The 26,670-nt window shown below is 47.2% G+C and overlaps 7 protein-coding genes and 1 non-coding gene across 8 annotated transcripts; 4 read left to right on the forward strand and 4 right to left on the reverse strand.

Moving 5' to 3' along the window:
* Positions 1 to 622: 622 nt before the first annotated feature.
* F4817DRAFT_358822 (heme peroxidase) lies at positions 623 to 3,357 on the reverse strand (the record flags this gene model as incomplete). The annotated part of the gene is made up of 4 exons (XM_049306078.1): positions 623 to 1,125; positions 1,323 to 1,932; positions 1,987 to 2,175; positions 2,233 to 3,357. The coding sequence occupies 4 exons, from the start codon at positions 3,355 to 3,357 to the stop codon at positions 623 to 625; spliced, it is 2,427 nt and encodes an 808-aa protein (XP_049158949.1).
* Positions 3,358 to 5,717: 2,360 nt separating this feature from the next.
* F4817DRAFT_t91 lies at positions 5,718 to 5,804 on the forward strand. The gene has a single exon. It is a non-coding gene; the product is annotated as a tRNA-Glu (tRNA).
* Positions 5,805 to 6,072: 268 nt separating this feature from the next.
* On the forward strand, positions 6,073 to 8,075 carry F4817DRAFT_337834 (60S ribosomal protein L4-A). Its single transcript, XM_049303343.1, has 4 exons — positions 6,073 to 6,224; positions 6,331 to 6,551; positions 6,682 to 6,832; positions 6,887 to 8,075. Exons 2-4 carry the CDS (start codon positions 6,347 to 6,349, stop codon positions 7,644 to 7,646), a joined length of 1,116 nt encoding a protein of 371 aa, XP_049158950.1. The 5' UTR covers positions 6,073 to 6,224; positions 6,331 to 6,346; the 3' UTR covers positions 7,647 to 8,075.
* Positions 8,076 to 10,717, reverse strand: F4817DRAFT_337838 (PLP-dependent transferase). Its single transcript, XM_049303344.1, has 3 exons — positions 10,167 to 10,717; positions 9,477 to 10,089; positions 8,076 to 9,362 (listed from the first exon to the last, which is right to left on the reverse strand). The coding sequence occupies exons 1-3, from the start codon at positions 10,321 to 10,323 to the stop codon at positions 8,273 to 8,275; spliced, it is 1,860 nt and encodes a 619-aa protein (XP_049158951.1). The 5' UTR covers positions 10,324 to 10,717; the 3' UTR covers positions 8,076 to 8,272.
* Positions 10,718 to 10,864: 147 nt separating this feature from the next.
* F4817DRAFT_337839 (MTHFR-domain-containing protein) lies at positions 10,865 to 13,309 on the forward strand. Its single transcript, XM_049303345.1, has one exon. The coding sequence runs from the start codon at positions 11,247 to 11,249 to the stop codon at positions 13,272 to 13,274; it is 2,028 nt and encodes a 675-aa protein (XP_049158952.1). The 5' UTR covers positions 10,865 to 11,246; the 3' UTR covers positions 13,275 to 13,309.
* A 695-nt stretch (positions 13,310 to 14,004) lies between these two features.
* Positions 14,005 to 15,331, reverse strand: F4817DRAFT_316004 (uncharacterized protein; the record flags this gene model as incomplete). Its single annotated transcript, XM_049300610.1, has 3 exons — positions 14,005 to 14,726; positions 14,840 to 14,983; positions 15,223 to 15,331. 3 exons carry the CDS (start codon positions 15,329 to 15,331, stop codon positions 14,005 to 14,007), a joined length of 975 nt encoding a protein of 324 aa, XP_049158953.1.
* A 2,074-nt stretch (positions 15,332 to 17,405) lies between these two features.
* On the reverse strand, positions 17,406 to 18,953 carry F4817DRAFT_337849 (uncharacterized protein). Its single transcript, XM_049303346.1, has 3 exons — positions 18,434 to 18,953; positions 18,148 to 18,366; positions 17,406 to 18,087 (listed from the first exon to the last, which is right to left on the reverse strand). The coding sequence occupies exons 1-3, from the start codon at positions 18,595 to 18,597 to the stop codon at positions 17,622 to 17,624; spliced, it is 849 nt and encodes a 282-aa protein (XP_049158954.1). The 5' UTR covers positions 18,598 to 18,953; the 3' UTR covers positions 17,406 to 17,621.
* Positions 18,954 to 19,083: 130 nt separating this feature from the next.
* Positions 19,084 to 24,154, forward strand: F4817DRAFT_110937 (phosphoribosylformylglycinamidin). Its single transcript, XM_049297476.1, has 8 exons — positions 19,084 to 19,940; positions 20,116 to 20,366; positions 20,440 to 20,478; positions 20,599 to 21,161; positions 21,271 to 21,406; positions 21,547 to 21,621; positions 21,674 to 22,352; positions 22,455 to 24,154. Exons 1-8 carry the CDS (start codon positions 19,261 to 19,263, stop codon positions 24,112 to 24,114), a joined length of 4,083 nt encoding a protein of 1,360 aa, XP_049158955.1. The 5' UTR covers positions 19,084 to 19,260; the 3' UTR covers positions 24,115 to 24,154.
* The last annotated feature ends 2,516 nt before the right edge of the window (positions 24,155 to 26,670 follow it).

Here is a 26,670-nt window from a genome sequence, read left to right on the forward strand (position 1 = left end):
AGTGCGATATCCAATATTGTAGACTGCAGACTTCAGAAAAGCAGGGTGGGGGGTGATTGCTTAGTACGTATCTGCGCATATGATTCGTGATCCACGCCTTCCCTACATGCAACCAAAGAATCCATTCGCATGGAATAGTCAAGATTGGATGTTTGCAGGAGCTGCGGCTGCCAGTATTTGAGAATTTGGCTACCACTGTGCATGTTAACAGGTACACACTGTACTTGGGTCACCCACAGACTACAGCCTTGCATTAAACCGGCTTACACCAATGACGTGCCACAACCCACCACCAAACCAGCCAGGGGTATCCACGTTTAGGAGAGCCTTACACTAGGTACAACATCCTCTATCCGATGATAAGCACGCTATCTAGTATTAGATAATATACCCCAAACTTGATTCTCTATTACCTTATTATGTCAATCTATCTACAAACCATAACTCTCCGCTCATACACTATGATGCTACTTATATACCAAATAATCATCAATCTGTCTAGGTACCTAGGTAATAATCTCGTAATCCGTATATATATACCCAAGTATTAATCATAAACATGAAGTGTCATATAATCCCCATATCAAATTCGTTCCATAACTTCTCATAAATACCTAACCGTCTAAGACACCAGACTCGACGTGCTCGTCGCGGGCGTCGAAGAAGCTGTTTCTAGTTGATATAACTCAAGTCTATTCCCAGCTCCGCAATATTCATAACGATCCCCAGCACATACCATTTGACAATCAGCGTCAGGAGCTGCCGTGCTGAGACTATCAATGGTGTTCCCACAGTAGCACTCTCGGCCATATTCAGTTGCCCAGTATTCGAATCCAGTACAGTCGGTCGCGCATAGTTCTAGTGTCATAGCATCGTCTGCGTAGGCTGCTCCAGTCAGAGCTCGGCCACCTGGGATCTCATTGTAACAGCCGACCCGGACGTATGATGATACAGTTGGTTTAGGAGCAAGTGTAGCAGTCGGGGCTGGCTGACTAGCTGTGGTGCTGTACAGCTCTATCCTATCGCTATCACCGCAATATTCCGTAGCATCTCCACCGCATACCATGTTACAATCAGTCAAGGGCGCGTCTTCGCTCGTCGGGTCTAGCGAGTTGCCACAGTAACCTATATTAATGTCAGTCGCATTACTTACTAGCCATTCTTTCGGGTTTAGAAACTCACACTACAGAATGAGAGTCAGTGATTGCTTCTTTAAGCGATAAGTAGGGGTCAGATATGTCTTAGGAGCGAACTGCCTAATCAGCTTGACTAGGAGTCCATCACCTGTTATTAGTTAAAAGGAGAGGACGTATGAATGTTACATACTTCTCGTCTATATTCTGTGCCCCAGTAAATATAGTTACTACAGTTATTCATACAATCTTCTAGTGTCATGTTATCGTAAGCAAATGCGGCGCCACCGAGCGCTCGGATTCCCTGTACAGTTGATTCTTTCTGGCATCCGACAAGCACATAGTCACCAATTTCCTGTCTGTGATGCGCGGTCTCAGCTGGTGCTGTAGAAGAGGTGCTTGTGGTGCTCACGGTAGTAGAGAAAGTAGTAGATAGTGAAATAGAAGTAGATGAGGTAATTGGTGATCCGGGAGACGTTGACAGCTGTTCGGTGGTACACGCAGAAGTTGGTGGGTTTTGGAAGGGCTTGCATGTTGCTTCTAGTTCGCTTGCGGCATTGAAGGCGTCAGTAATAGAAGATGAATCACTCCCGCTAATGACATCGATTTTTGATGCATACGCAAGATCGCCAAGGCCAGTAAAGTCCGCCGTATAAAAAGTATATGAGCCTACGCAAGTACCTTCTGTCATGGTAATCGTGGCATCTTTCAGAGTGGGAACTGGACGATTAGGATCCCCCGTCGAGGTCTTGTATGAGACGAACATATTTACAGGAAGGGATTTGCGGTCGTTACGGACCTATAAGAATAAATCAATAACTACCTACGATTAAGAGCATAGATGTTAACTTACAGCTGCGGTAATGGTGAGAGTGCCGGAAAGAAGGCAGCTTTGGGGGTTTTGAATGAATATGGTGTCTTGCATTGGGTATGTGTTTCCATTGTTATCGTATGTTTTGGTGGTTCCGTCGGCCATATTAAGGGTTACAGTGAAAGATGAAATTCCCGTGGATGTTGGGATGCCAGTATTGATGGGAAACCACTGACACATATTAGATCTAGGCTAGGAATATAACTTTGCGTTATGTCGTGGACTTACAACAAATTGATCATCGAACCCCTGAGTGGAACCCAGGAGAGTTGCTGTGTATGCGCAATTCGTGCTACCGCAATTAGTACCCCCGCTTCGGTCCTTGTAGTTCAGCGTTAAGCTAGAGACAGAATCCTCTCCTATGTCAGTAGTTCGAACACGTATAAGTCCAGTCAGCTGCATTGTTGACGGGTCAGAGTTAAGTGACAACTGCATATCAACTGGCTTTACAGAATATGGTTGGATAGGATCAGATAAAACCACACCATCAGGCACAGTATCAATCAACTTCTGCAGAACAGTTGCACATATGCTATTAAACTCAGTGGCACCTGCCATTGCTTTGACTGTGACGTTGCTATCGTAGTTGAACACCTTGTAGTCTGCGTTCCTAGTGGCCTTGATCGATGGACCAACCACCAGGGGATTAGTAGTGTTACCAGCGATATATTCGGTGACAACCTTGTTATCGAACGCTGCAACAGTCGAGTCCAAAGGAGCTTCGCCGTTTGAGGTAGACCCAACCGGGACGATTTCAGGAAATTCATTTTCATGAACACCACCAATAGAATGGCCACATGCGGTGACTTGGATCATCTCGGTCTTGCTAAACCCCATTCGTGTAAACTGTTGCTCGAATGTGAAAGCAGTATTCTGCGGTAGCGGAACACCTATGGGACCAGCCGCAAGAGCATCGACCCTTCCACCGGCAACAGGCACTACCGGACCACCGCAAGACCTAACGGCGTAGTATACGCCCAAAGCAATTAGATCTGCAACGCTAGACTGGCTCGTATAATAGTCGGCCATGAACTTAAGAGTTGTATTGAAACCTGGGCCGATATTGTCCGAGCCGGTTAGCTCGTATTGCAAGGAGCCATCTAAGCCGCCAGCTCGTATGCCGCTCAGATATGTAGTCGTAGCCATATCATGAAAGGCTGCCCGTAACCATTCAGCAGCATTCTGTCGACCAGGTCCGGATGCTTCGTTAGAGCACGGAATAACGGTCCCTCCAAAGTCTCTGGCCCTGTGGCCTTCGACTTGGTACATGATCTCCTCGAGTTCATCGTTGGGAGACGGCCAAATTGGATCGGCTCTTGTGAGAATGCAAAAAAACACCATCTGCCAAATCATAATGCTCCAACACGTCATAAAATAAGATGAAGTCCACATGGGATATTAAATTGACAACAACGCTATCAGCTGATAGATATCCGGGTTGATACAAGGAAAGAGAACATGGATCCCGGACTCGAGATCCATAGTCCGGGATCCATGATGATATTATTATAAGAGGTATTTGAGTACTTACGATATAGTATTTTACCGTCGCTTTGACTATCGTCTCATGCCTAGTAATATTAGGGCAATTTCTGCGAGATAGGAGGGCGAGCCGCCGAGACTGACAGCTGCAAGACCCCTGCAGCCATAAAATACGAGACCTCGCAGTAATGTAGGTAAGATGCAATGCTACTTCGGGTACCGGTCGAAAGCGGATTTGTCTGTAATGGCCTTAGGCGGCAACTTTGAGCCGTAAATCAGTTAAAATAACTAGCCTTGTATGTTTGCTTATAGATTAGTTATCGGAATATAAACGTGTAATGCATTGACCCTTCGACGTTTATATCTCAAGGGTAGACTGAAGATGCCTCACAAGTATCCGTTAAATATCAACGGATGTTTTACATGTTAGGTCGTAGATGAGACTATGGCGCGGGAGGGTTCCAAGGAACAGAAAGGGTCGTATAGATACATGTTGAGCATTCCGATTGAGTCATTAGTGGGTAGTCCATACTTTGTTACCGTAAATCTATGTGGCTATTACTGCTGGTCAGAGGCTAAGTAGTCATTCGATCAGTTCCGCGTTTAATTAACCAGTCCAGACCAACTGAATTCGTTTTCGTAAGCCACCGAGACGGGGGACTTTCCGTATTAGTATAAACAATGACTTGTAAATGACAAGTAGCCTGACTTTTGGTAGCACGGCATCTCAAGCTTAGTATAATTGAATACAGTATAAAGATAGGCTTGATAGAACCTTGTGCTAAACAACATCAAACCGTCAGCCGTTAGCACTATGCCCGGGCAAACAGTTACAGAAGGCCGATGACGCAGATACCTTATATATAGGACTATTACGGCGCTAGCCGAGTTGTCGGGTCCTCGGAATTATGAGTTAGGATTTCGTCTGAGCGATTCATCTTGCTATGGCACGTATATAATAGTGATGAGGTTATCTCACCAAGTTGGGATAAGTGGAGTCGCAAGTGCCTCTCAACGATTCAATGGTTCTAAAAAAGATATCATATGTTGTAGCTAATGACCGGACTTAAAATTTCACCGGTGTAATATGTGGTCTTTGAACACAGACAACATTAAAGGCTTCAGATAAGCGAATAATACTTCCAGCTTTAAGCGCTTATTGGATGTGGAAGGAAAAAAGAAATATCATGTTTCTTTTTCGATCCGATAGCTATCCAAATGCAAACACGTGCATAAGGCGGGTCTATTTAAAAATTAATGGTTTGCGACGAGGATCAGCAGCGGCTCGGGAAGGCTAAGTTAATGGGTCCCTTGACCTGGAATTTCCAGTAAGTACATATCTAGGTACATAGTAGAAAAGATCTAGACTCTCAGACTCTGCAAGAGCAGTACCTACATATGTACATACATAGTATATACATGCAATCGGCGTCGCTAACTCGGCACTATTTGAATTTGGAACTTCCTCTCGCATCTTAGCGCCCGCCATCTCACCAAAGCAAACAACTCAGGCTGGCGAATGTTATCGAAGCAATTGTAAAGTCGGATAATGCCCATAAGAAATATTTATGATATGTGATATGATAGATACGGTTTGCTTAGTCTTTTGAGGTCTATGCTAGATAAGGGAAATCGGATTGTGACGGTGCTACTGCATCGGCCTTTATTCCTGTCGCAGAATCATGCTTGATTTCACTTGTAATGTAAGACTACATACTCTTTCTTATAGCTGAGCTAGATACAATTAGACAAACCACGTACACTTGTTTTCTATCCTTATAAGACCAAAGTCCGTGAGTTAAGCTACCTAGAAAGACTGACCTCAGACGAGGTTGTATGTAACAGGTCTTTTTCCAACTCAATTAATAACTATTCCCACTGTGGCACAGATGATATGCTGAGTTGCCGACTTGTAAATAGGTAGTATAAGGGATACTATTATAGCTAAAACTTATTTCTTAGTGTTGCCAGGTGATCATAATGTACGCTATTTGAGTAGGGCCTGCAAGGCCGCAAGACTTGAGAATCAACAATGCATTCCGTAATACCTACCTGCAAGACCAGTTCAAGCCGGACAGGTTGTTAGATATAGAATTAGAATACCTAGGGTACCGACCGATGACGTAAATTTTATCTAACAACGACTATGTAAGGGCTGCGCACCGTGATTTTACCGCCGGCTAAAATGACGGAATATAAATAAACATTTCGAACTTTTAATTAAACATCCATCCGAATTGGTGTAGTGGCTAACATTTGACGCTCTCAAGATTTAACAATGAACCGTCAAGCCCGGGGTTCGATTCCCCGATTCGGAGTTTATTTTTATATTTATTTAGACTGTATTTTTTTCTTTTAATAAAATTTTTTTTTTGGACGTCGTTGATCTTCTTGTCTTGATTAGCTTGATCATATCTTTGCTAAAGGTTTGATTGGCACTTGTGAGTGAGCGGCTTACCATCGCCTAAAGTATATTGGAGAGGCAACTGTCATATCTCCCAAGTTCAGATGTATGACCTGTTATGCAGGTAATAGGGTGGATTGTGTGTTTATATTACTACTTAGATGCATAATGCATTTATGAGAGCTGGTGTGTAAAAAGGTGGGGCTATCCTTCGAAAATTCGCTTAGCCCTCGCGCAAACCCACAAGAAAAATAATTCTGTGGTGGGCTTTTTGATTTTTCGCAGTTCAACATCACCAAATCGCAACTTGAGACCATCAACACCCAGCGTCGAGGTAAGTTCGCGGAAGCTAGACTCTCTTTATTCCACTTCAATTGTCCATTCTGGCCGATCATAATTCGACTCTCATGCTCGCAATTGACTAACTCACATCCTTTTAGCATTACGACCTTCACGATGGCCTCTCGACCGACTGTCACAATCATCGGCAAGGATGGTTCTCCCTCGGGAGCTACCCATACCATTCCTACCGTGTTTGCCTCCCCGATTCGACCTGATATCGTCCAGCAAGTCCACACTGGAATGGCCAAGAACAAGCGACAGCCTTATGCTGTAAGCGAGAAGGCTGGTCACCAAACCTCTGCCGAATCTTGGGGAACTGGTCAGTAGTCTTCATATTTTATCTGGGTGTGGGGAAGATGGGGATCAAAATGTCTGCCATGGATGATTCTCCGCGCCGGAATCAGGTCTAGAGATAGCTATTTTTGCAAATCACTGACAGTCTTCTTCAGGTCGTGCCGTTGCCCGTATTCCCCGTGTCTCTGGTGGTGGTACCCACCGTGCCGGTCAGGCTGCCTTCGGTAACATGTGTCGTTCCGGTCGCATGTTCGCCCCTACCAAGATCTGGCGAAAGTGGCACATTAAGATCAACCAGGGCCAGAAGTGAGTGATATAATTTGACTAACCTCTGACAATATAAACTAATTTCTCGAAAAGGCGATTCGCTACTGCCTCTGCTCTTGCCGCTTCCGCTGTCCCCCCTCTACTGCTCGCCCGCGGTCACCAGATCTCTTCCGTCCCGGAAGTTCCTCTCGTCATCGACTCGGCTGCTTTCGAGGGTGGTGCTGCTGCCAAGACTGCCGGTGCCCTCGCCATCTTGAACGCTGTTGGTGCCGCTGCCGACATTGAGAAGGCTAAGAAGACGAAGAAGCTGCGCGCTGGTAAGGGTAAGCTAAGAGGCCGCCGCCACCGCCAGCGACGTGGACCTTTGGTCATCTACGACCCCGAGGTTGATGGCAAGGAGCTTGTCACTGGTACCCGCAACCTTCCCGGTGTCGAGACCAGCTCTGTCTACGCCCTGAACCTCCTCCAGCTCGCCCCTGGTGGTCACCTCGGACGATTCATCGTCTGGACCTCGGCCGCTTTCAAGGCCCTCGACAAGATCTACGGCACCACCACCAAGCCTTCAGAGCTGAAGAAGGACTTCCTTCTACCTTCCAACCTGGTTTCCCAGTCTGATTTGAGCCGTCTGATCAACAGCTCCGAAATCCAGAGCGTCCTCAACGCCCCCAAGGGTGGTCCCTTGACCAAGCGCGCTGCTGTGCAGAAGAACCCTCTACGCAACAAGCAAGTCCTGCTACGGTTCAACCCTTACCACGCCACCTTCGTCAAGAACCAGGTTGGTCAGCAGAAGGCGGAGGCTGGCAAGCCCCCTAAGCCCGCCAAGACTTTCCTGGATGTTCTCCGCGAGGATTAGATTGGACTCGCTTGGTGAGCAGCGTAGTCTAGGCGATGGGGAACGGTAAATCGGTTGCAATAGTCACGGCGTACTGGATCATAGGGACTGATGAATCAATCAATGACATTCTTATTATGATCGCCACTTCCCACCTCGTTGGTGATCGTCTATGCATCATAGCAAGCCCCTCAAGGGTAATCTATCAAGCTTGTTCTTTAACTCTCTACGAGTTCGTGTGCAGTAATTATGTCCATTAGTTTTTGCTAAGCTTCGGTCTTGCTGTAGCTATTTTGTCTCGTTTCAATTGCCGTCGGATATAACCTTATAACCTCGTCGAACACTTATAACGTACCAGCTTATACGTAAGACCACCCATCCAGTCCCATTTATATCATCAGAACTTAATGCCCATAAGACTATTATGGTCGAGGAAATTTATTCGTTGGATCGTTATATTCATTCTAAATTGAATTGTGTTCTATCCCCAAAGTAAATATATACCCGAATGGTACCTGATATATCCATAATTTGACTTCATGAGCAGCTATATTTCACGATGCTGCTCATTCAAGTCATGCACGTGATATATCTTACAACTCCGACCTCCCAACTCGTCTACATCTCCTTTATATCCGTGCAAAACCCTAGCATCCCATCCAACTCCCCAAATTCACCAGACCCGCCTCATCCTGCTCCTGCGTCTGCGCCGCACTAGCATCATCAAGTATGGCCTCGAGCTCTTTCACATTCTTAATGCGCCAGAACCTTTGGACGCCCTGGCCGAAGCGCAGGGAGCACTTGTCGATGTTCTCCTCTGTCTCGGCCGCGAAGCATAGTCTGTAATACGCCCAGCCGCGCTCGTTGCGGATTTTCTCGGTCGCGCTGAACATTAGACCTGGGCTGACTAGGACTCGGAACGGCTTGCGCGTGAGGAAGATCATAAGCGCGGTAGACAGCGCAACACCGTTGATAATGTTGCCGCGGGACCCGGCGGCTTTCCACAGCGGGTGCGTCTCGAAGCGCATGCGCAGCCACAGAAACATGCCGCCGCGGGGCCATTGGAAGTCGTAGAGCTGGGTCTTGGTGATGACGCCCCAATCGGAGTCGGACTCGCGCATAGGTGTCGACTGTTTTAGTTGGTACGCATTCTCTTCGAGGATCTTGGACATTCGATTCATGCGCCTCTCGTACTGGCCCCGCAGACCGGCGAGCCATCGCACCCAGCCATCCATTTTCCAGCCGCTGAAAGTGGCCCGATGCTTCGCGGATCGGGCTGCAAATGCAGGTGATGCCTCGGGTTGCGGTCCCATGATAGTCTCGGCGACTACAACCTGGACGAAACCGGAGGGCTGCTGTGTGCCTGTCTCACTAACACGGAGGATACGCTCACAAATCGCCGGGCTCGAGGTAATCCATCCCATCCGGCAACCAGGAGCTACGGTCTTGGAGAAAGTGTCTAATCTCACAACCCGTCCGTCTATATCGATACTCAGGAATGATGGCGCAAGAGAATCCAGGTATTCATACCCAGATTTCCTTTCAAGGGTATTCGCTACTTTTGGTTCAGGGATGGGTAAACCTCTCGCTTTTGCCTCCTCAACCGCCGCCGAAGGGTACTGGAGGTACCAATAAGGGTCATCCTCGATGATGATGACGTCGTATTTGCTGCAGATCGAGTACAATTCCCTCCTCCTCTCGAGAGACAAGACGCCACTTGTTGGGTTATGACCCATTCTACAGAATTATGTTTAGTAAGTTACGCACTTTCCAAGTAGGTCTATGTTATGGAATTTCGCATTCATGGACGCTAGGTCTCATAAATGAACAATTGGGTAGGGGAGAACTCACGTTACGGTATACAGCAAGTGCGGACGTTTCCCCTTGCTGTGATCCCAGTTTGCAAGGGTATCCTCCAAACTTCCAGGACCATACGGCAACATACCCCCATCATCCATTTCAATGGGTACGGCTTGGATCCCTCGAGGTTGCGCCTGAGTGAGCACATTGGCGTACATAAAAACTTCGCACAGCAAGCCTGGTCGCTCCCGGATGTCATTCTTCCCTTCTGCCCAAACGTTGCTGAATACCTCCAATGTCTTGGACATGCCGTCTGTTGAACCGACTGTGAATATAACCTCCGGCCCGCCTCTATAAGGCACATTTGGATGTAGGTAATCCCGCGTGAATTCGCGGACGAAGGAAAGCAGCGGCGGGTATCCATCAGCCTGGCCGTATTGTAAGGCAGAAGCGAGATCTATCTTCTTCCTCGGGTCTGAGGCCGGGGCATCGTGAGGTACGACGACATGTGAGGCTACGGCCCGTTTTGAGATGGACGTTGCGGCTAGTTGGGAAGATAGCGTGCCATCGGGGTCCGGATAGTTGGGTGTCGGGGTCCATCGATCCGGTTTCGCGGTCTGGGCTTCCAAGGTGTCGAAGGGGAAGAGTTGGGCACTAGGGAGACCTATTGTTAAGTTTAATGTTAAGCTTAAAGATCGGCACGAATATTGACAAGATAGGACGACGAAAGGCGTTTCGTACCACCTGCGAGTTGACCGATGTTTGGTATTAGGAAGTACTTATAGAATTCCTTCATTCTACTTGGGGCCCGAGCCTTCGTTACATCTGAATAGTGGTGAGACATATCTTTCGGCAACGGCGGTGCCGTGCCGACAATGGTATGATTGGACGTCTCCATCGTGAGCCTAAGCCAACGATTCTCGATTAAGATAGATATTACGATTGTGTATACCTACTGTTTAAGATGAAGTATGTACAATTCCGAAGATGGAGTAAGACAAGAAAAAGGATTAATACGGATGCCTACATAATGTAGGGCGTAAATGTAGGGATTAGAGACCGTCCACTACGAAGTATAGTTCTTATCTTAAGTAGGTGTCATTATACCTTAGGATTGCATTAGCATTGCAGGCGCCCTACGATTTGGTGAATTAGAATTTGGATTAGAAATTCGATGAGGAATGCAGATAGCCTAGTGAGTTTTAGGAATAATTCCGAGAAGCGATTCAGGGGTCCAGACAATCCGAACATGGAAGTGCAACCCGACGCTCCGTTTACCATCTCAAGTACCTTCCTATCTTTGGATTTATTAGGTAAGAAATGAAAGTCTTGGTACGACCATGCTTTGGGTACGTGAGTTAATGTTCCATGTCCATGTCCCGTAATGCGGGGTTCCATGCAGGTACCCCACACCGATGTCAGACCTTGCCGACCGGAACCTTTTACATAGTAAAATAGTAAAATTTCCACAAAAGAGAATCAGTCGTACAAGCTGCAAGAAGCGAACATATCTACTGTTTACGAGAATTCAGACGCTGTACGACGGCCCATTACACGTTCATTGCGGTATTTTGGACTCGGATACTACATGTCTTGATATTTTATCAGTCCTGTCCTTACTACCTATACTGTTGCCGTCTGTAGCTACATATCGACTGGACTTCCTTCGTGCCGATCCGGCCTCTACTAGGCCAACTACTCTTCATATTTTCGATTTGCCTTCGGTTTCGAGCGATATTCCAAGTTAAATATACTCCTATATTCTAGATTTAGAAATCCTTCGCCATTTGCAACAAACCGCGCTGAGCGGGACTATTCAATATGGAGAAAATCACGGACAAGATAGCCGCTTTGCCGGCCGATTCCAATTACTTCTCGCTCGAGTTCTTCCCTCCCAAAACTGCTATGGGATTCTCCAACTTACGCGACCGTCTTGATCGAATGGCACGAGCGCTGCGACCTCTCTTTGTAAATGTAACATGGGGTGCCGGGGGATCCACTGCTACGAAGTCGCTCGAGCTGGCCGAGATATGTCAGAGGGAGTTGAACCTGACGACATGTCTACACTTAACATGTACGAACATGAGCCGGAAATTGATCGATGGGGCGTTAGAAGATGCGAAGGCATTGGGTATTAGGAACATCCTAGCCTTGAGGGGCGACCCTCCAAGAGCTGCGGAATATCAAGATCCGAACGAGAGTCCCGAGGATGCTATAGATGAGACCTTTGAATGGGCCATTGATTTGGTGCGGTATATAAAGAAGACTCATGGCGATTATTTCTGTATCGGCGTTGCAGCGTACCCCGAAGGCCATGCCGATGAGAGCCATCCAATGGGCCAGAATCTAGAACACGACCTTCCCTACCTAGTCGACAAAACTCTCGCGGGAGCCGACTTCCTCATGACGCAATTATTCTTCGACACAGAAGCTTATGACAATTTCGAGCAGACCCTCAGGAACCACCCCAGCGGCGCATTCAAGACGATTCCCATCATTCCCGGACTGATGCCTATTCAGAGTTACCAGATGATCAAGCGAACAACGAAGCTCAGCCATGCTCAGATACCGGACACGATAATGTCTCGGCTAGATACTGTGAAGATGGACGATGAGAAGGTCAAGAACGTTGGTGTAGATATCTTATGCGAGATCGTCGAAAAGGTCAAGGAGATCACAAGAAGAACACCCGGGCCTAGAGGGTTCCACTTCTATACCTTAAATCTCGAAAAGGCCGTATCTTTCGTCATCGAAAGAACAGATCTCATACCCCTCAGCACCCCTACCAATGAAGAGGCAATCGAAGATATCACGTCTAAGATCCCGGCGCTCCAAGTCAACGGATCTCTAGACCACGAAATTCTCCCTCAGACACGAGATAACTCCCGAAGTCGAAGGCAATCGAACGTTAGTTCGGAAACTCGCAATCGGGTCATCATCTCCGGACGACCGGTCTCGCACCCCGAATACGAAGCTACCTCGGCCGAAGCCAGTATACCGGCAGATCCCATCAATAGCCGAGCTAACACCTTAGCGATTTCTGAAGGCGAGGGTGTCCTCGGCCGAGAAGCGACGTGGGATGACTTCCCCAACGGCCGATGGGGTGACGCCCGGTCCCCCGCCTACGGCGAAATAGACGGATATGGGCCTAGTCTGCACGTCTCTCATGCACAAGCCGTCAGTCTCTGGGGCTACCCGACCAAGCGGGAAGATATCAATGACATAATGGTCCGGCATCTAAAAAAGGAGCTTTCGGCTATTCCGTGGAGCGAGGAGGAGTTCAACGAAGAGACCGGGATGATTACCGAGCAGCTCATCCAACTTAACAGGAAAGGCTGGTGGACTGTTGCTTCGCAGCCCGCCGTCAACGGCCTACGCTCGTCCGATCCCGTCTTCGGCTGGGGTCCGCAGCATGGTTTCGTGTTCCAGAAAGCCTTCGTCGAATTCTTCATCCCGTCCGCCGACTGGAAAGTCCTTCTTGAAAAACTCCAGAGCTCCGAGGTGCAAGATACGATATGTTTCTACGCGGCAAACGCCGCGGGAGACTTCGTATCGTCCGACTTGACAGGAGGTCTGGCGGGCGAAGTCAAAGAATCAAGTACGAACGCGGTGACATGGGGCGTGTTCCCAGGCAAGGAAATCGTCACGCCGACCATCATAGAGGAAGTCAGCTTCAGGGCGTGGAGCGAGGAGGCGTTTGGCATATTTGGCGAGTGGGCGCAGATCTACGGAAAAGGATCGGAAACCGAAAAGTTGCTCGAGAAGGCCAAGGCAGACTCGTGGCTGGTCAATATCATTCATCATGATTTCGTGGACAAGGACGCGTTATGGAGATTACTTCTTGACTAAGTTAAATAAAAGAAAACATGCGAGATAGTATTCATGAGAGCAGCTAGTCTGCCTGCCTAACTAGGTAAATAAAGCTGCTGATTTCTATCTTATTCATTCGCAGATCAGTTCTTGAAATTCATCGCCATGCGAGAAAAATGGCATCTCTTGTTATGAGGGCCAGCCTGTAAATCAGAGCCGAGGAGCGAGATGAAATGAAAACTATCGCAAATGCACTAATAGATATACCGAAATATCGGTGGAGATAAAGGAGTGACGGCATAGTTGTCTTGGTTTTGTCCCCCTGATCTGTCCAGATGCCCTCGTGTCCATAAACCCCTAAGTTGGTACTAACTCATATATCTCCCGTCAGATGAGAGAACGCAGGATATCTCGGCCCCTGTTGGGTAAAATCACAAATTATCCCGTCCATTGCTTTTCTTTCTCTCTGTTTCCCCCCCCTTTTTGCCGATCCTAGTACTGATAAGGAAATGTAGTAGAAATGAAGAGACGACGATACGACGATGTTGTACAAACTGTGCTGAAAAGAGGCGACCTGTCGGCATAAAGTCATGCGTTAATCACCTGTTCGCAAGGACGTTCGAGTTGATAGAAAGAAAAAAGAGAATAAACCGAACGCCGTAGAACCTGTTGCTCGTCATAGAGAATACCGAAAGAAGAGAGGGCGATGGAAACGCGCGATATCTACATTCGCACTTTTGCCGTAGCCCGGATTATGAGATCGGTAACATTAGACTTCTCCATCCGCAAGCTCGTCGTCGTCGAACATGCCGCTGCTGCCAATAAAAGGGTCGTCGTGGCCCGGTCTAATTGGGCTGTTCTCCTCCGATACCAGGTCTGAATCTGGGTCAGCCTTCACTTGGGGCGCGCTCGTGGTCGTTCTGGATGGGGGCGGGGGTGTGTCCTCGCTCAGATCGACGAACTGGACCTGGTCATCGTTGTTGTTGTTGTTGTTGTTGTTGGCGCGCGCTGACTTGGCACCGTTGCCGAAGAGGGAGCGTGTGACATCTTTGCCACCGCTGCCACCGCTGCTGTTGTTCTTAGCTGGAACAGGTGTGGCGGTATTGTCCGCGTTGGCGCTATTGGGACCTTGAGTGTTGCGGCGTTTGGGTGTGGGCGTGATCTGAAGGACATCGTCGTCATCTGAGCGGAGATCCTTTGTATCGTAGTCGGTCTCAGCACTGTCAAGGCCAGTATCATCCTCGGACATAGTCACTTTCTTAGGGCCGCGTTTACGCTTCGAAGAGGCTGCGGTGGAGGGTGTGCGACCGCCCCTGCTCGTAGGTGTTGACGCGGCGGAGGCCTTGGCGCGTGTAGGAGCCTCGAGCTTAACATCCCAGGGACTTTTGTTTGCCTCGACGGCCTGTCGCTGCGCGCGACCTAGAGCTTTCACATCACGCATCTGCCACTGTATGCCGGCGGCAGTAGACTCGCCGAAGAGCTTCTGGATTTCTGTAAGAGGGTATTAGTTACTTCTTCCATTGTAATAAGTCATAGAAAGTAGCAATGGAAAAGGGGAAATAAGAATAGAAGATTCAGTAATACGAGAGGGGTATAGAATATACCTCCACCCTCGACAGGCAGCTCGCCCGGGTCCTTTCTTTTGTTCATAAACCAGTCGACTTGCAACTTGCCCAGCTGCTTAATAGGACGCAAGCGGTGTTCCACAGCGGATTCCGTGCTGCCTCCTCCCACTAGTAACGCAATCACTACTGTCACATCAGCTCGTGGTGCAAACAGTAGGTCTATCTAATACAAGCAGACACTACAGAAGTATAACTGTTTCAACGCCTCTCTCCCGAGGTAGTGCGATCCGTCTTGTATGTATTCTGATTACACCGTCTCTGCTGGCCCTCTAATAGGACATAGGATACACATCAAGAGAGCAGTTAAAGAGAACGGTATAGAATAATTCAAGCAGAGGATCATAAAAATAGAGCACACGTACCATCGTAGTCGAGCTTGGCCTTGCCCTCGAGGGATGCGACCACAGCAGCTAGCAGGCGAGTGCTAGTCTCGTAGGTCTTAAAATTCACTCGGTTTCGAGTAGGAGCCATCGTGGGCGTTGTAAAGGCGTCACTGTACAGTGATGTTAGAGATGAGTGAAGGCGAGACGATCACGAGGTAAGAGGATTGCGTATTTGCGTGAACTATGGGGATGTAATGACGTTTAGATGTTCTATCGGGGGGAGTCAACAAGACACCCGGGATATCTGTGAGGAAAGGATGGGTTGTTTACGTGTAGAACGGTCAAATGTTTAGAAGGGGAGGGGGGTAAGGGTGTTGCGATGTTTAGATGATGTAGGATAGGTAGTAAAAGGGAAGCTGCCGGGTGGACGAAGTTAAATCTAAGAAGATATGGGGAATGGGAGGATGTTATATGTTATAGAAAGAGGCATTGACGATCCTAGCAACAGTAGATTGCCTAGGTACTTCAGTAGGTACGTACATAGGGTAAAGAAACGGTGGGAATGGGATATGCAGCTTCAGGCCTAAGAATAGAAATAACTTACAAGATTAAGACCTTGGTAAACACTAGGTAAATGTTGAAATTGTCGGGGTAGCCTGATGCAAGGCCTGAGAAGTTGGATCCTGTGATGCACGATTCTGTTGATAGATTAGGGCTGGATATAGCAGATGGTAAGAATGGCTATGGTGATAGAGAGATTATAGCGGAGATACGAGGTGGAATAGTTTGTCAAATATTGAATTGAATTGAGTGTTGAAAAGACCGGAAGGTGTGCTAAGGGAGGAGGTTGCTTACCAGTTTGCTACGCAATTGCAGGCAATCGTCAAATAGACGGCGCTTCTTCAATGCTGCTTCGATTTGTGTTGTTGCCTAGGAACGTCTTGAGGAATCGGACTGTACGTATAGTGCAATCACAGGATCAATTAGAGGCAATGGCAATATACTAATCACCTAAACGATGATTGAACGTCACCCAACTTCCAAATTCTAGCACGACTTGCCAACTGCTTCTAATGTAAGTAAGTGACTGGTAGAGAACTTGAGATGTGAACTTGAAACTTAATATTTGTGTAGATCGATTGGTCTGAGTTCTATAGCTTCCTACCTGGGAAATTTATAGAAGGGAATGAGATGCTGCTATCTGAGGAAAAGTGTTGCAAGGGACTTAACGTGTTTATCGAGAAGGGAAATATGACAGGATATTTTTGACTGTTCTTGCGGCATCTGGCTTCAATGTGCTTCGAAGAACGGGGTTTGAAGGCAATGCCATAAGTGCCATATAGTTCTTAACACGATAACTGGATGAGGAACCGAAACAAACAAATTCAACTTACAACACTAGGTCAATTTCAAGACCGACGGCCTGGAACAGCTCGAGGTTCTAAAAAATTGAGATCTTGCCTTAAAGCGTGATAATAACTCGATATGAGACTTGGAGATGGTCCTAGAGAATAGGTATAGTTGAGATGATAGCTGTGTCGAAATAAGACATATAGATATTAGGGGTTATGAACAATACCACGTCTTAGTACTTGGCGCTACCTTAGGTTAAAGGGGCCGAAGATAGTGACAAATCGACTATGGCTAGGAGATGTCTAGGGTATTATGTGAAGTCGCAAAGTGGGAGAGATAGACGCCAATATATGTATAGAAAGGAGTTTTTTAATGTGTGGATGCGATGGTGGTTAAGTATTAGATTGAATGGATTAAAATGAGAAGATTTGTTAAGCGCGTTCTACTCGAGAAAGTCGAGTGCACTAACGTTCGTATCAGTTAAGCCGTAACTACATCCTCAGAATCCCCCACGTCCAAATGAGATAACACATCACTTCGATGTTGGTAAGATTGGTACATATAGAAGTTAGTATTTCGCCCTGATCTGACAGGTACTATTTTAGCTATAGATATATGATTTCGTGGCTGATTATTCGCGGGGAAAGTCAGGTGTTGAATGTACTCATTAGCACTAATTCACGACTTCTTCACCCTTGTCTGGAGAATAATTAGCTGATGTATCACATCAGCCACTCGCGTACCATAGCGCGTGTTACGATATTAGGTAAGCATAGCAATAGGTCTTTAGCAGGACGTCGTTTTGCTTTTTATTACAGGGTAAATGTACACTATAAGTTGACAATTATAGACCTAGGCACATATGTATACCCCAATTCTTACATGTAATTGTTTTAGTAACTACGGCTGTAGTTTCATCACTTTTCAAGAAAGAAAATCTAGTAGCCTTACGGTGAAGTTCCATGTTTTTGACTTCAAGATTCGATCGTACTACCACACTTATTACTGCAACTACGGTCATATGCCATATATACAGTCACAGGCATACCAGGCCACACCCGTTTTAATAGTATTATAGTCATTATTCAGATTGTCTTCTCCCCAAGGGGTGTCCTTCTCCCTGTCGGCGTTTCTCTCCCAGTTACATGTAGATGCGGCTTTACACCGGAATATGTCCATCCCTGCTGCGGTTTTATCGCAGGTTGCTGGTCGCCATACATCAAGTACTGGACGCCGATGAGGGAGTCGCAGACAGCCTGGAAGATTCCACAGAGCTTAAACGCCACTGGAATTGAAGTGGTAGACGTAAAGAACCAAAACATCTTCATGGCATCTCCAACCAACCAACTTGCTAATACGGAAAAACGAAAGCCTTTGCAAGATCGCGAGCGTGCGTTAGCAACGAGCTGCGGAATCGGCAGCGTCGCCTCGACTGACAAGCCGATATATCCTATCAAATCCGAATATCCAGAGTAGACCGAATTGAATGGTGCTAATAACAGCTCGAGTACAGTCAAGCTGATAAACAACGACAATAGAAATTGCCAATAGCTACATAGCATCTAGGATTAGCAGAAGCGCCGAGACCAGATCTCGAGGGGTAAAACTTACGGTTTCGGTGACCGCCATTGCCAAAAATTGTAAGGTCGCTGAAATCCCCCGAATCCATCCTGTGCGCCTGCGAAAGGAAGGGCGGCATCACCTCCTTTTGACGACGGCGGCGGACGGTGATCGAGAGCAATCTTTAGCAGGATAAGTTGGATGAAGATATTGCAGAATGACTGGATCAGCAACGCTACATCGAATCTCGCACCCGGATAATAAAAGATCCTAATGATAATGTTGTTAGCATGACAACTGGAAGCTTCTGTATATAAGATCGTAGGGGCCGGCAAACCTGAATATTGATGCGACAAGCATGATCAGAGGAATATCCAGTGAGAAACCTGCACTTGATCTGTTCTTATGCATAGAGATTGCCTGATCGGAGTATGACAAAATAGGCGACAATATCAGGAACGTTGGGGCGGCATAGGCAGCCAACGTCGTGAGGAAGTACATTTTTGATGCTTTATCGAGTAGCACCGGACAGAGCGGAAGGTCGCGCGGTTGTCCTAATCCTACGTAGAACTCTTCGTGGAACACATTGGCGAACACTAAAATTGCATGGCAAAGCGGGTTTGAGTCGAGGGATGTTCGGCGTGGGTCGGAACTCGAATTTTCATCCGAAGAGTATTGGTTATCTTCGGCGGAATGAAGCTAATGTACACGATAATACCTTAGGTACTTAGAGTAAATCGCGACTTATGTTGTGGAGCTTTTCAAACAGCTGGTCATAATTTTTGGATAATGCCTAATAAACATACTCTTGAGGGTAAGTCTAAATAACCCCTGAATTTTACCTAAGATTGACGTACATATCTCTTACCATTTCTAAGATCGGGGCGGTTGAATGTCACATCCGCTGATGCTTATCGTCTTATCGCACGTTTGACTCTAGACAGAATTAGGTTTGTACTTTATTGATGATTGGACAGCTTAGCATTAACCGTACATGCAGGGTCTTCACGTACCCCTCCAAAGAAAACTATGAACCCCACATAGCTGTGAACATTTTCTTTCACGCTATTCAATAAGTCTTCAAGTAATCGAGGAGTGCTTCTGGTTGCATTAGAGCCTCTAAATCTCAAATATCCTCGGACCTTCTGGTCGCTACCGGGAAAGATGGAATACATTGTCCTTACCGGAGAGTCTTGCTTCACGCCCTCCGAGGCCAATAAGTTAAAAGATCGCATCAACCAGACTACACCTATCAAGGTCACCAACATCCTGGGCTCCTGGATTTATTACGCGCATATCAAAGGTGATAAGAACGTTGTTGGACCCAAACTCCAACAGCTACTCCCGTTACCTAGCGATGCTAGCCAGCAGCCTCTAACACATATTGGCTACACGCGCACTTATTATATAGCGCCCAGGAACATTTCTCCATGGAGCTCCAAGGCTACCAAGGTCTGCGAAGTCTGCGGCCTCGCAGATCAGGTTCATCGAGTTGAACGGGCGCGATCCGTCACTTTAGAATTCGAGCAGCCCTTCAATAGCGATGAAATCCCATTCAAGGATTCACTGTTCGACCGAATGACGGAGATCATATCCACAAGCGAGCCAGATCTTGACTCAATGTTCATAGAGCGAGAGCCCTTACCCCTGGAAGTTGTTGATATATTTTCCGGAAGCCAAAGTCCTCTTGATATGTTGAAAGCTTACAATGCCGAACACGGCCTGGCCCTGGACCAATCCGAAATGGAATACCTAGTCCGAGAGTTTACTCAGCTTGGACGACCCCCGAATGATATTGAGCTCTTCATGTTTGCTCAAGTAAACTCCGAACATTGTCGTCATAAGTAAGTAACCATAAGCTTAAAGCATGCATAGTACTCTCAATTACCTATCTTCTCTTACCCAACATTCAAATGTTGCTTTTATTTCATGCCTACCTTCACGGTAGTCTTCCTTTGCTATTAGCCTACCCTTAGCTAGAAATTCGCATTAGCGAATACAACTAATAATGAACCGTAGGCAGTTTAATGCGAGCTGGACTATAGATGGTATAACTAAGGATTTGAGTCTGTTCGACATGATCCGAAATACGCACAAGAAGACACCCGACTACACTGTCTCAGCCTACAGTGACAATGCTGCCGTAATGCAGGGCGAGATGGGAAGCTATTGGGCACCTGATTATGCAACCGGATCGTGGAAACTCAATAGAGAAGTCGTACATGTGCTAGCCAAAGTCGAAACCCATAATCATCCTACCGCCATTTCTCGTGAGTATCTAACTGGTGTATCATGGTTTACTTTCGATGAGCGTAGTATGTGCTAACTTCTGGTCATCACCAGCTTTCCCAGGAGCCGCCACTGGATCAGGTGGAGAGATCCGTAAGTCAATCTATAGTTCACCTAGTTGCTACCTCTAGATTTCAAAAACAAACTTTGCAATATGCTATTAGTTTGTTGTAAAAGGATATTAAGATACACTACTGACTTATCCCCCTTCAGGCGATGAGGCTGCTGTTGGGAGAGGCTCATCCACCAAAGCTGGTCTTAGTGGATTCTGGGTCTCTGACCTTTTCATTCCAGGTCATCATGCCTGGGAGACTGACATTGGCCGCCCGGCACATTATGCTAGCAGTCTGGATATCATGCTTGAGGCGCCCATTGGCGCAGCTCGTTTCAACAATGAGTTCGGCCGCCCTGCTCTTGCCGGCTGCTTCCGTACACTATTGACAAACGGTACCAATAAGAGTGACCCGGACGCCTCAGCGGCAACAGAGTGGCGAGGTTACCATAAACCTATTATGATTGCTGGTGGACTTGGTCGAGTCAGGCCTGGGCACGCACTCAAGAACCCGACTGATGTACACGAGGGAGCTCATGTCATCGTGCTTGGTGGGCCCGCCATGTTAATCGGACTCGGAGGCGGTGCTGCGTCCAGTAACGCTTCCGGGGAAGGGACTGCGGACCTCGACTTCAATAGCGTACAGAGGGGTAACCCTGAGATGCAACGTCGAGCTCAGATGGTTATCGATGCATGTGTCAGCCTAGGAGATGCGAATCCCATTGTAAGTTTTCTCTCGAACTTTTAATCTGATTAGATCGCGGATTCTTATGATCGGCCTCATGTTCATAACTCGATGTCTACTATTTTATCACCTACTAATAGGCTTCTAGGCAATGATACACGATGTTGGCGCTGGAGGATTATCCAACGCTCTTCCGGAGTTAGTTAAAGACGCCGGTTTCGGTGGCAAGTTCGAACTCCGTCAAGTCGAAAGCGCAGACCGTAGCTTGAGTCCTCTTCAGATATGTAAGATTTTACGGACTTTTCCGTTTCCCCCCCCTCCCGCCTATCACTATGTATTATATCCAAACTCACGAGGTTACCACTTGATTATTTTGGATTTAGGGCTACTGAACTGGAGGGATTGCTAACCGCTATGATTATAGGGTGCAATGAAGCCCAGGAACGTTACGTTATGTTAGTCAACAACGAAGGGATGAACCGATTCGTGAGCATCTGCAGTAAGTCTCAGCAATTTCTGATGTATACAATTGATATTAACTAGTAACCTAGGGCGTGAACGTTGCGGCTTTTCAGACGTCGGCACCGTAGTGTCTGAATATGAGGACGGCGTGCCTAAGCTTATCCTAACGGACAGAAATGCGAAAGATAACGTAGCGTCACGACCTATCAACCTTCCGATGTCAACCTTATTCCCACCAGGCCGCCGATTACAGCGCATAGTCAATTCCCATATACCAACTCTACCGAAATTCGAACCAATTGCTAGCTTAAAGGCTGCGTTTGGAGCCAGATCGACCGATGCTGAACTGCTGAGAAATGCTCTACAGAGAGTCTTTTGGATGCCAGCTGTGGGATCAAAGTCTTTCTTGATTACGATTGGAGACCGGACTGTTGGGGGCCTTACTGCACGAGACCAAATGGTAGGACCCTGGCAAACGCCTGTAGCCGACGTCGCAGTCACGGCCACATCGTTCAACCTAGGAGCGAAGACAAGGCACGGCGAAGCAATGGCTATGGGTGAGAAGCCAACCCTTGCCTTGATATCTCCTGCCGCGTCTGCTCGCATGGCGGTGGCCGAGAGTTTGATGAACCTGGCCGCTGCCGATATCATGGGCGATCTGCGACGAGTTAAGCTCTCTGCCAATTGGATGGCAGCCGTAAACCACCCGGGAGAAGGAGCAGCTCTTTATGAAGCGGTTGAAGCCATTGGGCTTGATATGTGTCCTCGGTATGTGTCAAATTGCATTCTACATAATTCACCCCTTTTCCCTATAGTCATCGCGATGTCGAAGTTCTTCCTTAATAGGAAACTTTATTAACGATTCAATAGATTAGGAATCAGTATACCTGTAGGCAAAGATTCGACTTCCATGAAGGCTACTTGGAAGGACCGCGAATCCGAAAAGACTAAGAGCGTAACTGCCCCTGTGTCAGTCGTCATCTCGGCATTTACGATCGTTGAAGATATTAGAAGGACCTGGACCCCGCAACTTCGACGTGTTGAAGAAGTAGGAGAGACAGTCCTGATGTTCGTCGACCTCGCGAATGGAAGGAAAGCTATGGGAGGATCTGCCCTTGCTCAATCATTCGGCTACGTGGGACATGAGGCACCAGATGTACGAGACGTGGATCTAATCACGGATTACTTCGATGCGATATCTCAATTGCATCAGAGTGGAGTTGTTCTTGCGTATCACGACAGATCCGATGGCGGTTTGATCACTACGGTAGCTGAAATGATGTTCGCTGGACGATGTGGAGCCGACCTTATGATGGACGGAATTTCTAATTCTGGTTCGATCGAGGACATGGTCGACGCACTGTTCAACGAAGAATTAGGCGCCGTGTTCCAAGTGCGAGCATCGGATGAGACGAACTTCAAGAGATGCTTCGCAACTTGTGGACCACCTCCGGGCTTGATAAGGAAGTTTGGTAGCGTACAGCCCAAGTCAAAGCAAGCGTTGACAATTCGTTACGGATCAACACCTTTCGTCAGCCTTGACAGAAAGGAGATACAGCAGTGGTGGGCGAAAACCTCATACGAGATGCAGAAGCTTCGAGACAACCCTGCCTGCGCCGAGTCTGAATATTCTATTATTCAAGACCAAACCGACCCGGGTATCTCCTACAAACTCACGTTTGATCCCACCGATACGATCTTACCGCTCACAGCCTCTATCACAGGGTTCTTCGGCAAGAATCCTCGAGTAGCTATTCTGAGGGAGCAAGGCGTCAACGGACATGCCGAAATGGCATTCGCATTTAAAGCAGCAGGATTTGACCCGATCGATGTCATGATGACGGATATCATTTCCGGTCGCTCGTTGGCTGATTTCGTTGGATTGGCTGCCTGCGGAGGCTTCTCCTACGGCGATGTGCTCGGCGCCGGACAAGGCTGGGCTAAATCCATACTAATGCACGATAACTCCCGAAGGGAGTTTGAAGAGTTTTTCAAAAGACCGGACACGTTTGCTCTCGGAGTCTGTAACGGCTGCCAGATGCTGTCGCGAATAAAAGAGCTGATTCCCGGCACGGAACATTGGCCGATATTCGAAGAGAACACGAGCCAACAGTTCGAAGGGCGTTTCAGTATGGTTAAAATCGAAGATAACCAGAAGAGCCCTTCGGTGTTCCTCCATGGCATGAATGGTTCGGCATTGCCAATCGTCGTCTCACACGGCGAAGGAAGGGCATCCTTTTCTTCACCTAGCTCATTACATGCTCTTGAGGCGGCAGGAATGATTCCGATTCGATACGTCGACAATCACCTGAATGCCACAGAGAAATACCCTCTCAACCCTAACGGTAGCCCTGGCGGTGTTGCCGGTGTAACAAGCGAGAACGGTCGAGTCTTAGCTATGATGCCTCATCCCGAGCGGACGGTGGTAGCGGATACCGCATCGTACGCGCCACTAACCCTTCTCGAGCAGTGGGGAGAATTTGGACCATGGGTAAGGTTATTTAGGAGCGCTCGGAGATGGGTGGGATAGACGAGTCACAGAGAAAGTGTTTGTTTACCTATCTAGCATAAATCTTGTTCAGGGCTCTCGCTGCCCGGGTACACGTTAGCTCAACACGATGATTTAGCATGCACGATGGCATCAAAATGAAACTTGCTACTAGACTCGAGACGCAGAGTAATGGTATCTACTTTACTCCTGCGAGCTTCACCATGCACCCATCTCAGCGGGCATCGCATCAGAAACTTGGCGTCGGCTCGCTTAGAACTGGCCATGAGGCGACGGCGTCGAACACGAGGAAATGTTGGACGCTAGGGATCGCATATGGATCAAGGTAGCGAAACGAAACGTTCAATTGCATAGCAAAACAATCCGGGTGGCTGACGGATCGTCGTCTATGTGGATCATAACTATGTGCCGATTCTATTCCCCCTATCCTCTACATACATACTATACTCCATCGCCGATTTATACATAGCAGGCAGGGGATTGTATCGACGCTGCCAGCAGCCGCAAGTAAGTAGGCAGGCAGGCTTAGCTTAGGTAGGAAGTTGAGTCGTGGGCAAGTAAAGTAGAGTACCGAAGGTGACGGGACCGTGGTTAGGTTGGTTCGCGTCACGCACGTATGTATTGTAAGTAGGTAGGTAGGTAAGGTAGGTAGGTATTTTGCTTGCATGTTCCGGAACAATTTCAATCCTTCCATCCAGATTGCTTGTTATGCTTCCTCCCTGATGCGGGAAACCTGCGTGCCAGAATTAAATCCATCTACGATCACGCTAGGTTCTTACGTACGGCGGTAGATGTATGTGTATGTGTATGTGTATGTTGTATGTGGTATTTATTATTAGAATACCCGATGCTAGGCTAGGTACTTTTAAGAACATCTCTTTTGGGCGTGTTTTTTCTTTCTTCTAAGAATAGTATACTACTACTACTAGTTATAGCATAGCATAGCATAGTATGTAACACTGCGTTAGGTATATAGGTGGACAAACTTGTTTACTTGCTACTGCCGTAGAATGAAGGTAAGTCAAGTGATGGACCATACATACCTACCTTACTTATTGCTCACCTTGACCCCGGAGTTTTGAGAGAGATATATATACGCCTTATATGAGATTGTCATAGCGTACCTCATATAATACATACATATATACCTACCTGAGATATTCGTATAGTTATGGCAAAGCGAAACACTAGTACCGTATCTATTCCGTACTAGTTTCTAGAACACTGTACGCATGCGGGCAAGATTCTCGCCTTGCGGGATGTATGTATTACGTATACCTAATGCCTGACATACATACGGCGTATGTATCGCCCACGACGGGCTGTACATACCTACATACATAGTGTACCTACATAGCGACTCGAAAAGCACAGGCGGGACGAAGGATGCTGATCAATTGCCGATATTCCCGGTCTCCCCATGCACGCCACGAGGGGAGAAAACGTGACGGAAACGTACAGCGCGTAATCATCCTTCCATCCTTCCGTCGCCTGGTGAAGCTGAAAGGGGGACCTCCTCCTCCTCCTTCTCCTTCTCCTTCTCCTTAGACCTAAAACCTCACCTCACCTCACCTGCGAACTGTTGTTGTTGTTTTTTGGGAAGGTCATCCACTTACGGTAGTATGTATGTATGGCGGCTTATTATGCATAATAATATTGGATACATAAGCTGACTGACTTACTGACTGACTTACTGACTGACGGCTTTGTACGTTTGTTGTGTAATAAGAGGGCGACAGAGAAGGCTGAGAGTAACGTGCGTACATACATACATACATACATACATACATATAATAGTGTAGTGCTACATTACATACATACATGTATGTATGTACGTATGTATGTATGTTCCACCATCTACGGACTACACTAATATAATTACACTCTCCATGAGGTAATCGCGTCGTCTACATAGATAGTCTAGTTTGTCGTAGTGCGTCTACATTATGTGTGTAATGTTAGGTATGTACTATACATATAATACATATACATATACGGCAAAAGAGTGACATGTCTGTTTCTTCTTCTTCTTCCGCAATGGCACGGAGGTTCGTCTTCGGCAATGCTACTCTATGTACGAATGGGACTTTTGTCATCCTGGTTTGCGGCACATAAATAACATGGGGCCAAGGGTCACCCACCCACCCACACTCACACCATCCGTCACCCAACGCTTTTGACCTTGCAGCCGGGTATCTCGCCTCGTTTCGCCGAATGGCACGACCAAAGATACCCACGATTCGGTTCAGATTTCATTATTTTCGGCCTAGCGACGCTTTTGGCAACCTGCCATGCCACGCCGTGGCTTTGGCTTCGCGAAGCCTTCTAAGACATTTCCGCTTTGTATATCGTACATACATGCCATGCCCGGCTACGGGATTCGTATACATATTATATACATGTCTACTGCCGTGCCTACAATACGCGTATATAACCTAGGGTTCGTATGTATGCATATAATAGGCGGAGCTATAACGCCCAGTTAACTACCTAGTCTAGACCGGTAAAGGCCCCTATTATTTTACATACCTAGTATTATTTTATTTCATTTCATTTTATCCTCCTCTCATCATACCT

This window comes from Daldinia loculata (assembly GCF_022478755.1).
Source record: "Daldinia loculata strain CBS 113971 unplaced genomic scaffold F4817scaffold_25, whole genome shotgun sequence".
In the NCBI taxonomy this organism is placed as follows: Eukaryota; Fungi; Ascomycota; class Sordariomycetes; order Xylariales; family Hypoxylaceae; genus Daldinia; species Daldinia loculata.